A 15,473-nucleotide genomic window follows, 5' to 3' on the forward strand; every position below is an offset into this window, starting at 1 on the left:
TAAGAATAATCTAGCAGTTATTATGTGTCAGGTAGTGTTCTGAGCCCTTTACCATAACTCAAGAATCCTCAAGAAAACCCAGCAAGTCAAGGATTATTATTATCCCCTTTTATAGAAGACTAAAGTGTGGCTCAGAGAGTTAAGTGATCTGCCTAAGATGGAGCTAGAAGAGCAGTGCTGAAATTTGGCCCAGGCTGTTTGTGCTCTTAGCTACCATATTCCACTATCTCTTGTGAAGGACATGCCTGTGAAGTATTAATAGACAGATATTAAGCTTGTAAAACATTATGCTTGCAAACTCTTGGTGTATATAAAACTCTCTTGCCCCAGTACCGCTTCACTATCATGTACCTTTTGGGGCAGATTGAGGGGGAGGAATAAGAATCAGAACATGGAATAGAATGGCTTATTGTTCTTAGCAAATTCTATTTTGCAATTATACCTAAAATGTTAACTTAAGTCATTGACTAAAAAAATAAGTATTCAAATACTTTTAACAATGGATTTTTTTTTTTTACTGATAACAGTACCAACTAGTGAAAACTTTCTCAAATGCTGTCTCCCTTTTTTCCTGTGTGTGGGGGTGTGTATTGAAGAAACATTGTTAGCACAGAGTATTTTAAAAATAGATCCTTCAGACTGCTTAGAAAATCTTATTGTAGTTACTTCAAGTGCTTCAAATCCTATGCTTAACATGCAAAAAGGGGGAGGGACTCAACATTTATCTAGGCTTTAAAAGGAAGAGAACATTCGTGAAATCGAGTTCAGATCTTTGTCTAGCCTCCACTCCAGAAATGTTGTAGCCACTTAGGTCTTAAAAACAAATGAGTCATGGTAACCATGTGGTATCAATGTTTAGCTTTTAAAGTTTTAATTCCAAAAAATATTAGAATCTGAATAACTGGTCTTAAATGTATCAGCTTTTCAAAATGCAGTCTTATTTATTTTAAGTACTAGATCATGTTTTCGTTCCTTTCTGTGGCAGATTGTTTCTTTTTAGAGCCAGATGAACCTTTTCACATTGGGACACCAGCAGAAAATAAACTGAACTTAACACTGGACTTCCACAGGTGAGGAGAGCAGATAGGGGTGTAATACATTTGTATGTATATAGTTCCACAGAACTAAAATCGCCTCTGTTTTCTAGACTCCTAACAGTGGAGCTTCAGTTTAAACTGAAAGCCATTAACCTGCAGACAGTTCGTCATCAAGAGCTCCCTGACTGTTATGACTTTACTCTGACTGTAAGTGTGAGCCAGGCTGAATTTGGTTCCAGTCCGGAGAAAAATTGTTTTATCTGGTTATGTTTCATATGCTTGGATTATGATGTTATCAAGAATACAGGATGTTTTCACTTGAATGTGCATGAGGGAAACACTGATACATCTAGCTTTATTTTGCTATAACAACAGGTTTACTGATTAATTATGTCTTTTGCACCTCCGTGTAAGTTCTAGGAAAGCAGGGACCTTGTTTTGTTCACTACTATTTCCAGTATGAAGAACAGTGCCTGGTATAGGGTAGATTTTCAAACACAAGAGGAACAGGTGTTTATAGTTTCAGTGTGGTTGGCTCTCAGCAGTCTGTGGCTGTCAGCTAAAGGTTACTGCCAAGAGTTCTTGTTACTTAGCTTCTTCACCGTGGATGTTTCCATGTTTGGGGTTTGTAGTATACATCTTTAACTTATTACAGTTCACCTTCAAGTTATACCACTGCGTATAGTGTAAGAACCTTACAACAATGTACTTCCACTTCTCCCATCTTGGCCCTTGTGCTATTGTTGCTATATAGTGTATTTTCTACATGTGTTATAAACCCACAATATATATTTGCTTTAAACAGTCAGTTATCTTTTATAGTGATTGAAATAATAATAAAAGCATCTTTGTATTTGCCCATGTAGTTACTATTTCCAGTGTGCCTCATTCTGTGCGTAGCTCCTGGTTTGTATCTGGTATTATTTCCTTCTGCCCGAAGGGCCTCCTTTAACATTTCTTACACTGCAGGTCTGCACTCCAGCCCGGGTAACAAGAACAACTTTTGTACGTTTAAAAAAGCATTTCATCTTCCTTTTAAAAGTTTTATTAGCATATTTTAAATAAAAATGTTACTAATTCATATTTATGGGGTACAGGTGAGATTTTTATGTAAGCATTCAGTGTGTAATGATAAAATAAGGCTAATTGGGACAACATTCACCACCTCAAACATTTATCACTTCTTTATGTTGAGAATATTCTAAATCTACTCCTTTTTTATATTGAAATATAAAATATTAATTATAGTTGCCCTGTTGTGCTACTAAACACTAGATTTTATTTATTCTATCTCACTGTATCTTTATACTCATTAACCAACTCCAGTTTATCCCCCATGCCTCCCCAATACCCTTTCTAGCCTCTGGTAATCATTATTCTGTTCCAAGCCTTCCTTTGTGAAAGGTAGTTTCCATGGCTATAGAATTCTAGGTTGACTGTTTTTTTCTTCAGCACTTTAAAGATGTTATTCTTTTAGCTTGCATTATTTATAATGAAAAATCTGCTCTCATCTTTATCTTTGTTCTTCTGTGTGAGATGTTTTCCCCCATCTGTTTGCTTTTAATTTTTTTCTTTATCTCTGATTTAAAGCAATTTGATTGTGAAACGCTTTGGTGTTTTCTTCGTGTTTCCTGTGTTTAGGGTTCACTGAGCATCTTGGGTCTGTGGTTTTTTAGCTGTCATTATATTTGATATTTATTCAGCATAATTTCTTCAAATGTTTTTGTCACTCTCCCCCCACCTTATCAGAGATTCAGAGACAAATACATCTGTATTTGGTTACTTGGAGTTGTCCCATAGCTCATCAATGATCTGTTTGTTTGTTTTATATTTCAGTTTTTTTCAGTGTGTTCATTTTGGATAGTTTCTGTTGCTATATTTTCAAATTCACTAATTTTTCCTCTGTGCTATCTAATCTTTTCTAATCCCATTCATTATTTTTCTTCTTTAAGATTCAACTTCTTCTGAGCCTTACTGAGATGTGATTGACATTAAGCCACAGTTACTTTCTCAATAGATATTTAGTGAGCACCTATTATTTGTACAAACCTGAGACCGCTTGTGTAAGAAAAGCATGGATTCTCCTTGGCAAGGATTACTGACTCAGTCAAATAACACTGAGCACCCTCCTTGCGTGAGGCCATATCATAGGCTGGGTCTTGCAGCCATTAGGGACATAGGCAGACACTGACTATGCCCTCAGTTGCTTGTCAAGGAAAGAAACGTACAATCCCTGATGAGGAGAAATACAGTGACTGAACTTTTAAAAGTCATTTGGAATCTTATATTTGAAGTATTTCTGATTACCCCACATGGAGAAGCTTCAATACAATTTATTTAAATAACAGACTTTTCAATTTTGAGAGAGAGAAGAGGCAGAAATGAAACAGACTGATTTTCATGCCTTGCCTTCCCTGTCCTTGCATGGGGAAGACAGTAGGAGTACTGTGGAAGGTGTTCTGGCCTAGCTGTGTCCTGCTTGGCCCCTGGTGTCCTGAAGTGTTATTCTTGAAGCAAGGCATGACTGTTGAGTCCCAGTCACCAAACCCTTTATAACAGTTGTGGTGCCAATGTGACTAAGAAATCTAGGCCCAGAATAAAAATTTTAAAAGCTCTACTTCAGATGTCTCAAAGCAGAATTAATGAGCCTTTGTATTAGTAAGAATTGTTTGTGTAAGAATAAGTTAGACTGCTTATTAGTAAGAATAAGACTTCTTATTAATAAGAATTGTAGCAGCACTAAAAATCTACCCCTAGCTGAGGTCCTGCCAGAATTTGGGAGAAAGCACAGTTGTACCAGCTCTTGCTCATATAAAGAGAGTATCTGGAAGTATTTAGAATGGAGAGCAAGAGGAAGTACCCTTGTTATATAAATTTTTTGGAGTGGAAATCCTGTCCTAGAAATACAACATTTTAGAGACTACAGGGTCTCTATAGAAGATCTAGTTCATCCTTCTCATTTCACAGAGAAATAAATGAAACTTCCCATGGTTGAACAGAGTTAGCAACAGATCGCAGATGAGAATCTGGGTCTACTGTCCCCTTAAAAGAATTGTTCCCTAATTAATACATAGAGGTATCTTGGCTTCAAAAAACTGTAAGTATGTTTTTGACTGCTTTCCTGTCTTCACAGATAACATTCGACAACAAGGCCCATAGTGGAAGAATTAAAATAAGTTTAGATAATGACATTTCCATCAGAGAATGTAAAGACTGGCATGTATCTGGATCAAGTAAGTAATGAGCATTACTGGTTTTCAGAATGGTTATTAAATACCATAAATGGTTATTAAAATATCTCCTTTTGGATATCTGGAACAGCAAATAGAAGTTTAGACCTTTTTCAAGTCCCTAAATCTCTACAAATAGATCAACTCTGATGTTTCAGGCAATAGGTAAGTCATGAATAACTGAAATGGGCTTCCTCTCCTTGTACCCTCACTTGCCCACTCCTGAGCAAGAATGTACTCATAGTCCCCTGCCACCAAAACCCTACATACATCTTCCCAGACCAATACTTATTGAGTGGTACTGTATACCTACTTCCACCTTAATTTTCCTCCTTTTAATATTTTTAAATGTCCTTAAGATAGGCAGAATCCTTATTTATTATTTTTTTTGAGACAGAGTCTAGCTCTGTCGCCCAGGCTGGAGTGCAGTGGCGTGATCATGGCTCACTGCAACCTCCGCCTCCCAGGTTCAAACGATTCTCCTGCCTCAACCTCCTGAGTAACTGGGATTACAGGTGCATGCCACCACGCCCAGCTAATTTTTGTATTTTTAGTAGAGACAGGGTTTCACCGTGTTGGCCAGACTGGTCTCAAACTCCTGACCTCATGATCCACCCACCTCAGCCTCCCAAAGTGTTGGGATTACAGGAGTGAGCTACCGTGCCCGGCCAGAATCCTTATAAAAATAAGGATTTTCGGCCGGGCGCGGTGGCTCAAGCCTGTAATCCCAGCACTGTGGGAGGCCGAGGCAGGTGGATCACGAGGTCAAGAGATCGAGACCATCCTGGTCAACATGGTGAAACCCCGTCTCTACTAAAAATACAAAAAATTAGCTGGGCATGGTGGCGCGTGCCTGTAATCCCAGCGACTCAGGAGGCTGGGGCAGGAGAATTGCCTGAACCCAGGAGGCGGAGGTTGCGGTGAGCCGAGATCGCGCCATTGCACTCCAGCCTGGGTAACAAGAGCGAAACTCCATCTCAAAAAAAAAAAAAAAAAAAAAAAAATAAGGATTTTCAAGGAAAGAAATGAAATAAATGAAGAAACTAAGGCTCAGAAGCCAGGGACGTCAGGTAGGATGTGACCCCAAAGCATCCCACATATTATGATTGTCTTCTGTCCATTTAAAAGTATACTAAAAGAAGAAAGGATCTATTCTTAGAAATATAGACAAGAATTCAGGTGTAGACTGAATACTGTCAACAATTTTGGGGCTGAACTGGAGAAAATTGCCTAGAAAGAATTTATCTAATTTTCTAGTCCCTCATAAGTAACATCATGGTACATTGTCCTGGACTTAGTGGTCATTAGATAAGGAGTTCTGAGATTCTAATCAGCAGAAGAATCATCCTGGGTACCTGCTCCAGTGCAGTTTCCCCAGCTCGATATAAGCCAGTAGTTCTGGGGTGGGACCTAGAAATGTGTAAATAGTCCTTATGCAGACTATACTTGGATAATCACAGTTCTAAAGTTTCTTACTAATTGATTTGCCAAGTTCCAAAGTAATAATGAGATAGAGTAAACAAAATGAAATTTTGCCATCATAGTATTTTTATTCACTAATAGGTAACTTCAAATATACGAGGCTCTTGAATCACATTTGAAACACAAGCCTTTTCCGTCATCTGTATACGTTATAATGTTTCTCCACAAATGCCAGAATCAGAAAAATGAGAGCATACGCAAGTGTCTGGCACCTAGGCATCCTCTCAAATGTTTGTTTCTTAATGTTTAAGTTTCTATAAAGTCAATTTAGACAATTATGTAGCAATTATGCTCCTTGACAGATATTAATGGGATGCTTCATGACAGAAATAGTCTTAAGTACTTTCTCTTTTTGTCAGCAGAGAGCAGTCTAACTTATTAAATAGAGACAAGCTCTGTGGCAGAGTGTACAATGGTTGACACCTCTGCCCATCTCTCTACATTGGCTCCAGCTTGCTAGCCAGGACTTCACACATTCGATTCTCTAAAATATCCATAAAGATGGCTCTTTCTTGTCACTCAGTTTTCAGCTAAAACCCACTGCTTCCCTCATTGAGGCCTTCCTTTACTATGCAATATAAATGAACCTCTCTTCTTCCATATTGCCCCACACTAACCTCTCTTATATAGAGCAATAGTTCTCAGACTTTAGCATCACCTGGAGGACTTGCAGAAACCCAATTCAGTGATTTCTGATTCAGTGGGTCTGGAGTAAGACCTGAAAATGTACACAAGCTTCCAAGGAATGCCAAGAACCACTGACATAGAGTGAAAGACACTGGAAACAAACTGCAGAGATTTTACCCCAGCTCTTCTACTGACTAGACCTGTAACTGTGGGGAAATCATGTGACCTCTCTGTGCTCAGATTTCTCACCTGCAAAGTGCGGATAATCATGCTTACCTCATTGGAGTTGTTGCGAAGATCAAATAGGTTAATATATATAAAGTGTTTAGAGCTATGCCTGGCAAGAAATGTGCTCAATACATGTTATCTATTGTGATTATCTTCTTTATGTTACTTACTCGTATCTAAAAGTATTTTGTTATGTGTTTACTTCTTTGTAGTAGAGTAGAAGTTTGAAAAGATCAGGGACTTTATCTATGTTGTTTACCACGGTATCCTAACATCTAGAAAAATGCCTGGCACATAGTGAATGCATAATAAATATTGTATACCTAGATAAGTATATTTTAATAGAATATGCAGGGAGGTGGGCCTGGGCATGGTGGCTCATGCCTATAATCTCAGTACTTTGGGAGGCTGAGGTGAGAGGATCACTTGAGGCTAGAAGTTTGAGCCAGACTTGGCAACAAAGTAAAACCCTGTCTCCACAAAATAATGTAAAATTAGCTCGGTATGGTGGCACATACCTATAGTTCCAGCTACTAGGGAGGCCGAGGTGGGAGGATTGCTGAGCCTGGGAGGCTGAGGCTGCAGTTAGCTTGATTGCGCCACTGCCTTCCAGCCTGGGCAACAGAGACCTGGTCTCAGAGAAAAAAAAAAGAACATGCAGGGAAGCTAATTGTATTAAGAACAAAAGACCTGGCCGGGCGCGGTGGCTCCCAGCACTTTGGGAGGCCGAGGCAGGTGGATCACGAGGTCAAGAGATCGAGACCATCCTGGTCAACACGGTGAAACCCCGTCTCTACTAAAAATACAAAACATTACCTGGGCGTGGTGGCACGTGCCTGTAATCCCAGCTACTCAGGAAGCTGAGGCAGGAGAATTGCCAAAAAAAAAAAAAAAAAAAAAAAAGACCATAGGCTTATAAAGTTAAAGATACTGGAATGATAGTTGTGGTAAAAAGAAGGACCCTTTCACCCTTCTTTAAATACTAATTGGAAGACCATTTATCAGGGCTTCTTTTCTTTGTTGTCTTACCAGAAAGATTGCTTGAATTATTTAAATGATTCTAAAAAGAAGATGTCACCGTATTAATGTCCCACCACATAAGCACTATGTAATCCTCTTTGCTTTCAGTTCAGAAGAACACTCATTACATGATGATCTTTGATGCCTTTGTCATTCTGACTTGCTTGGTTTCATTAATCCTCTGCATTAGATCTGTGATTAGAGGACTTCAGCTTCAGCAGGTAGGGGATGTTGCTTTCCAGGAATGCTACTGACATTTTGATTGACAGAGACATTCACTATGCCGCCTCTCTTTTCCCTAAAGGAGTTTGTCAATTTTTTCCTCCTCCATTATAAGAAGGATGTTTCTGTTTCTGATCAAATGGAATTTGTCAATGGATGGTACATTATGATTATTATTAGTGACATATTAACAATCGTTGGATCAATTCTAAAAATGGAAATCCAAGCTAAGGTAATTTTTTTCCTAATCATGCTATTGTTAGTGTCAGATTTGTATTAATGGTAATTGACTTTTCCAGAATTTGAGAATTTTCATAATTATTTCTTCTAAACTGTATATCAAGTAGACTTGAAATTGGTAATGGTAATTTTCTTAAATCTAGTCAGGAGGTCTCTTAGGCAGAGTTTTTCAAAATGTGATCCACAAACCATTTCATCAGAATCATTGGGTGCCTGGTAAAAGTGTACCATGTTAGACCGACTGAATTCAAACTCTTTGGCAGGGTCTGTGAATTCTTACACACACCAAAATCCATACACAACCAAGGTAACTAATGTAAGAGTTTAAAAAATATCTTACAAGAAATGCTAGAATATTTAACAAAAACGAGTGGGGCTGTAGGGGAAAGTGAGGTCAAGGCTCTATGCCAAACAAATGGCATGATTGCATTTGTGCCCTCCATCCATTCAAAGTGAGAACACATCCATTTTCTTACTTTCCCATTGATGTGCTGTGAGTTTATCCATTTTAAGACTAACCTAGCCTAAAAATCAACTGTCCCCAGAAAACAAAAATCAAATTTAAAAAACTACAAACTAATCTTGTTCAAACTTATGTTTCCCTAGTCTTGACGCAACTGATTGAGTCTCCTGGGGAGTTGGTTATAAACCCAGGCAGGGACCCCAAATGCAATCATTCAGAGAAGATAGGAGCTTATTTCCCTCTTATGTAATACTATGGGTTTTACAGATTGCTGAGTAGCTCCACTTCCCATAGTGATTCAGGCACCCACGGTCCTCCAGTTTTGTTTCTCTGCCATCCCTTAAGGACTTGCCCTGGCTGCATAATTATTGCTGGATTGCCTCAAACAGGTTGCAGCTTATGGGACGCAAAAATACAGTATGGTGGAAGCTCTCCCATAGACTGATGGCTTGGCTCAAGAGTGGTAGAATTTATTTCTGTACATATCACACTGGATAGAAGTTAGTTAATCCTAACTGCAGAAGGGCCAGGGTACACAGCCCAGGCATGTGCCTAGGAAGGGGAGAATGGGTTTAGGTCAACACTTAGCAGCTGCCACTATATGTGGCTGTGGTATGTATCATTGGAATAGATGTTTAACTTTAGGAACAAACAAAAAACCAAAACAACAAAAAAGAGGAGTAAGGGGAGATTTGCAGCAAATCTTTATTTTTACCAACATCAACTATCATTAATTTCAGTGAACTCTAAATAGTGTCCCAAAATATCTTTCTATATTTTTCTAGACCATTCACTGCTACCTCATAAATGATCATATCATGTTTTCCTCTCTTCTGAAACCTCCAGTACCCTTGTCCTATCCTCATTCTAATCTGATGACCTTACTTCCTGTTTCACAAAAATAATAGAAAAAGACCCAGAATTTCCACATTCCCACCTTATTTATCTGCCTCCTGGCAACAGTGCCCATATACTTGCTGTTTTTCTGTGGATGTATTGTTTAAGCTACTATTCAGGGCCAACCACGCCACCTGCCTACCAGAGGTCATCACCACTTGTTTATTCAAGGGCACAGCTCCCGCTAGTTCTACTTCTCTTCAGAATCATCAGTTTCCCCCTCTCTACCAGGTCATTCCCATTAGCATGTTTTTGTCCTTTTCCTTAAGAGATAGTATCTCAACTCTAAATCCTCCCCCTAACTTACTACCCTCATTTATTTAGCAAAAGATCTCAAAAAAGTAGTTAATTTTGTTATTTTCAATTCTGATTCTCTCGTACACTCCCCCCCCCGCCACTTTTGTTTTTAAGAGACAGGGTTTTGCTCTGTTGCCCAGGCTGGGGGGCAGTGGTGCAATTATAGCTCACTGCAGCCTCAAACTCCCCACTTAGAATTCTTCCCTGAACTCCAGACTCGAATATCCATTGTACAGGCTATATCTCCATTTGGATGTCTGCTTTTTCTCTCAAATTTAACACACCTAAAACAGAACATCTAAAGCCCCCACCTCTGCACACCAAACCTGCTTCTCTCATAGCCTTTCTAATTTTGGTTAATGGCAACTCTCATCAGTTACTCAAGCCAAAAATCATGGATTCATCATAGACTCCTCTCTTTTACGAATCTCCTCTCTCCCACATCTAATCCAAGAGGAAATAATGTTCTACCTTCATTGGCCAGGCACTGTGGCTCATATAATCCCAGCACTTCAGGAGTCTGAGGCAGTAGGATGCCTTGGGCCCAGGAGTTCCAGACGAGTCTGGACAACATAGTGAGACCCATCTCTACAAAAAATAAAAGACATTAGCCAGCATGGTGGCATGTGTCTGTAACCCAAGCTACTTGGAAGGCTGAGGTGGGAGGATTGCTTGAGCCCAGGAAGTCAAGGCTGCATTGAGCCGCCTCTGCACTCCACCCTGGGTGATAAGAGTTAGGGTCCTGTCTCAAAAAAAAAAAAATGAAATCACCTCGTCAACTCCACTATTACCAGCCTGGTCCAAGCTTCCATCTCTCATTTATATTATCGCAATAGCTTCCTCACTCCAGCAACCTGCTTTCAACCGCAGCAGCCAACATCTGATCATATCACCTCTGTTTGTGGTTCTCAAATTTCCCCAGTTTGAGTTAGAGTAAAAGACAAAGTTTGTAAGTGCCACCTTAGCTCTATAACTCTATATTCTTTCTATTGCTCACTCTATCTAGATGCACTATCTTGTCAGGTACCCTCCTGTCTCAGGGCCTTTGCACTTACCAGTCCCTGTGCCTGGTAGGCTCCTCCCCTAGATTTTTGTTTGATTTGCTCCCTCCCTCCTTTCAGATCTTTGCTCAGATGCCTCCTTTATTGAGACCTTCTCTGATCACTATATTTAAAATGACAAGCCCATACCTATTCCTTATCCCCTCTTCTGAATTTTCTCTTCAGCAGTTGTCATCAGCAAATGTCCCAAAGTTTCTATGAACTTATTTATATTGTCTCCCTTCCCTCTACTAGAATGTAAGCTTCATGAGAGCAAAGAATTTTGTTTACTGCTTTATTCTTAGCACCTAGAACAGTGCCTGACTCATAGCTACCTCAATATTTATTGCCCACATGAATTTCTGCTTTATAATCTGATTATATTTTTCCACTCTGTCTTAGAGTCTAACTAGTTATGATGTCTGTAGTATACTTCTTGGGACCTCTACCATGCTTGTGTGGCTTGGAGTCATCCGATACCTCGGTTTCTTTGCAAAGTACAATGTAAGGAATTCCACGGATCTCCATGCTGTTGGTATTGTTCTCAGAGTGATTATACTGCTTTGGCTAAAGGACAAAGAGATCTAATGGCCTCTCTTTCTTTCCCAGCTCCTCATTTTGACTCTTCAGGCAGCACTGCCCAATGTCATCAGGTTCTGCTGCTGTGCAGCTATGATTTACTTAGGCTACTGCTTCTGTGGGTGGATCGTGCTGGGGCCTTACCACGACAAGGTACGATAAACAACTTTTTCCCTATTACTATTAAGCTTTTAGTATAGTGCCAGTGGCTTGTTACCCTTTTTCAATGAACTCCTTTTTTTTTGTGATTCAGCCTTAAAATGTTGAAGGTAATATCTCTAGTGCCATATTTACAAAGTGGTAAGGTGTGACCAACTTGAGGGAATATGTGATGTACTCAACTGTCTGAAGTTCCTTCTTGTAATGTATCAGGTAATTAAGTCCCATTTACCACCAGTGAAGTCAAGTTCAGTCAATTTGATTCATCAGTATATCCAAGAGCAATCTATTCAGATAAGTCTTCTCGAAATGTGACTTTATTTAAAAAGTAGCATGGGGGAAACTTGTAGAAATATTTGAAATTTTGTTACCAGAGCTATAGTCTGGAATGGAATATTATGCCTTATTTTAAATGAAATAAACTTTAAAATGAGATGTGTGACCATGCATGGTTGGAACCTGGGTATCTCTGCACAGGCATTTCAAGGTCTCTTTAAGGTAAAGGGCAGATGCAATGCTTGATTCAGGAAAGCACTGAGGGTGAAGACCAGCTCCTGCATTTGATTCGAGCTACTCTAAGAGAGAGCTGCTTGTCACAAGGAAAAAAATAGTAGGCTTATACATATTATACACATCACAAAGCAAATGTGTGTGGTTACCTTAGATTATTTGTTTGAAAATGGTAACTTGGGTTATCTGGTCCCATTATGTTTAATATGATGTCATGAACAAAAGTCTCCAATGGGAAGGAACATGGAATAAAGTGAACTTTTTTCTTTTTCCAGTTTCGTTCTCTGAACATGGTCTCTGAGTGCCTTTTCTCTCTGATAAATGGAGATGATATGTTTGCCACATTTGCAAAAATGCAGCAGAAAAGTTACTTGGTCTGGCTATTTAGTAGAATTTACCTCTACTCATTCATCAGCCTCTTTATATATATGATTTTAAGTCTTTTCATTGCACTGATCACTGATACATATGAAACAATTAAGGTAGGTTTATCAAGAGCCGTAAGTAGTAGCATTGTCCTATAACTTGTAGAGATGCAGTAAAATTCAGTACCTAATGGTAGAAGACAAGTTGATGGAATGTTAATTTCTTCAGGATAGGGTAAAAGGACCTTATTTTTAGAGATTGATAAACAGGAAAAACAGAATGTCTAGAGTGCTGAAAGCCTTAGTCTCTAGGTAGTTAAGCTTTTTCACACAAGCTTTCTAACCTTTTTTTAGAATTATAAGGGTCATTCGAAGTCTGAGGGGCAAAGAGTAAAAAACTAAAAAAAAAAAAAAAAAAAAAAAGAATTATAAGGGTTAGTAGATATTGGGTGAATAAAACATATGGCATTTCAGAAAGCCAAAATATTGTGGGAACATAAAAAATCCAATTTTTATAAAGAAAAATTGACCCCTTCGTTTCGACTGTGCTGTAACTGAGCCAGTTACTCTTTGCAAGGCCCTGCAGGGCACAAGCCCAGGGGCCCAGCCTCTAGAATAGCAAAAGGATTAATGGGTCCAGTACTAGCCAGGCAGCTTTATACAGTCAGATACCTGAACTGAAAAGCTATTGTCATTCATATGAGATCTTTTAAAAAATCAGTTTGAGTCCCTTGAAATATGGAAGGGCAGAATAAATAGCCATATCTGTTTAAATTAATAATCTTATACTGTTAGGTGTATTCGTGGCATAGACACTTCAACATGGGGATTTTCTGGGTATGAGAGGGGTAAAGAAACATGAAACCATGTGGTTGGTCCCAGGGATAAAGAGAAGGCCTTGGTTTGGAGCTGATAGTGATGAATAGTTTGCTCATGAAGCCAGGGCTGTGACTTCATCCTTACTGAACTAGATTGCAGGGACCGAATATCCTCCTTGCTTTCTCATCTGCTCAGCAGATATGTCCTTAGGGTCACCAAGACAACTGTGAAAGAGCATAGTTGTAACTTCAGATCCCTCTCAATGGTGCTCTAAAAGTTCACTGCCTCCAGCTCTGCATGCAGAGAACTATGTGTTATTTGAGGGTGACATCTGAGAGCTCTTAGGATTAACATGAGTTTTCATCTTTGATGACATACGCCTAAAACTTGTATTTTAGATGTTAACCTCTTGCCATGGGCTCAGAGCACTTGCCAAATGGGAAAGCTAAGTTACTGCTGATCCTTTCTAGTCACGGCATGTCCTAGAAATTTTAGGTCCCAAACTGATATAAATATGAGGCCCTTAAACTTCCTGGAAGACTGACTCCAAAAGAGTGTGCAGATTGGAAAGGTCCCTTATAGCATTCAGATCTTTATTCAGACACCTGGGCCAGCTCAGGAGCGTCCAAGACTGTGCTCAGGTCTTCTGGGCAAGGCCAGGGATGTCCATCCCTCAGCCCACTAGAAAACCTTGTTAATTTAGATCCGCTGGGCTTCTTGTGGCCTGAACCAGGTTCCATCAAAAATGCCTGCATCACATTGGTCTCGAAGTCGCAGGGCTGCAGAGCACAGTAGTGACAAAGGTTCTCATACTTGGATGGGGCTGGCTCAGTTCTCCCTGGAAGGAAGACTCAGACTTAGACTCAGTGTGCCCATTTGGGTTTCAGTGGCCCAGAAAGAGAGCTCAGGTAGGCAGCTGCAGAATCCTAGGCCCACTTTACCTCCACCAAACCTGAGTGACTCCAGAGGCAACATCTCTTTGCAGGTACTCAGAAGTTAACTATACTATCTCTCTAGAGAACCCCCTCCCTTGCCAAATGATCCATTTTGAATTTGGAATGAAGCTGTTTTCAAAGGGCTTATTAATGAGAGCTTTTAACATTCTTCTGTATAGCATTACCAACAAGATGGCTTCCCAGAGACTGAACTTCGTACTTTTATATCAGAGTGCAAAGATCTACCCAACTCCGGAAAATTCAGACTAGAAGATGACCCTCCAGTATCTTTATTCTGCTGTTGTAAAAAGTAGCTATCAGGTTTATGTGTACTTTACAGGAAAATATAATGTGTAGCTGAGATTAAAGACTATGGATATTCTGAGATCAGATATAGTATGTTCAAAGACTATTATTTTGAGCTGAGAGCTATAATTCAACAATAACTATGTTTATATTTTTAAAAGTAATATTTAATGTCTTTGCAGTTTTATCCTGGGTTTGTTTTTAAAAATAATGAGGAAAGCTATTGGATTATTATTTCTTGTTTATTTTGCCGTGGCCTTAGAATGTATTCTCTGTGCCTCTCTTTTGCTTTGATACTCTTACTTCCCACTATGCTGACTATGTGGACTGTGTAATCGGTGGAAAACAATCCCTGGTCTGACTGTGACTTCGGACAACTCAGTAACCCTGGCTTGGAACTCTCAGGAGCCCATCCTTGAGAGAGCAGGGGTAGTTACCATATATACAGTGATAGTTATATTTTAAAATCTTCTTTTAAAAGGAAGAATAAGACTACACCAGAATAAGAATGCACCAGCTAACAGTATGATACAGTCATGTGTTGCTTAACGATAGAGATATGTTTTGAGAAATGTGTCATTAGGCGATTTTGTCATTAAACATCATAGCATATAGTTCCACAAACCTAGATGGTATAGCTTACTTACACACCTAGGCTATAGCCTGTTGGTCCTAGGGTACAAATCTGTACCATATTTTACTGTATTGAATACAGTAGACAATTGTAACACAATGGTAAGTATCTAAACATAGAAAAGGTACAGCAGAAATATGGTTTTATAATCTTCTGAGACCACCATTGAATATACAGTACATCATTGACTAAAACATCATTAATCGGCATATAACTGTATTTGGTAATGAGAAACAACTGTTATTTGATTCTGCTTTTTGTTCTTAAGAGGATTAGGTTTTTAAATACTCATTTACAAGTTTTCTATTCTCCTTCAGTATTACAGTAGAAAGTAAAAAGAGTATCTTATATATGCATGAAAATTAAAGCACATACCAAATGCA

At 39.1% G+C, this 15,473-nt stretch overlaps 1 protein-coding gene across 3 annotated transcripts in view; it reads left to right on the forward strand.

Moving 5' to 3' along the window:
* MCOLN3 (mucolipin 3) overlaps positions 1 to 15,473 on the forward strand; it is a 44,676-nt gene extending 29,203 nt beyond the window's left edge. For all 3 annotated transcript variants that reach the window (XM_032296399.1, XM_032296398.1, XM_032296400.1), the window contains 9 exons: positions 986 to 1,070; positions 1,148 to 1,244; positions 4,171 to 4,270; positions 7,733 to 7,845; positions 7,929 to 8,078; positions 11,186 to 11,287; positions 11,393 to 11,515; positions 12,307 to 12,513; positions 14,330 to 15,473. In XM_032296399.1, coding sequence (XP_032152290.1) covers positions 986 to 1,070; positions 1,148 to 1,244; positions 4,171 to 4,270; positions 7,733 to 7,845; positions 7,929 to 8,078; positions 11,186 to 11,287; positions 11,393 to 11,515; positions 12,307 to 12,513; positions 14,330 to 14,464 — 1,112 coding nt within the window. In that variant the 3' untranslated portion in view covers positions 14,465 to 15,473. The remainder of the gene's footprint in view (positions 1 to 985; positions 1,071 to 1,147; positions 1,245 to 4,170; positions 4,271 to 7,732; positions 7,846 to 7,928; positions 8,079 to 11,185; positions 11,288 to 11,392; positions 11,516 to 12,306; positions 12,514 to 14,329) is intronic.

The sequence above is a fragment of the Sapajus apella genome, unplaced genomic scaffold (assembly GCF_009761245.1).
Source record: "Sapajus apella isolate SASKATOON/1434 unplaced genomic scaffold, GSC_monkey_1.0 scaffold36, whole genome shotgun sequence".
Classification (NCBI taxonomy): domain Eukaryota; kingdom Metazoa; phylum Chordata; class Mammalia; order Primates; family Cebidae; genus Sapajus; species Sapajus apella.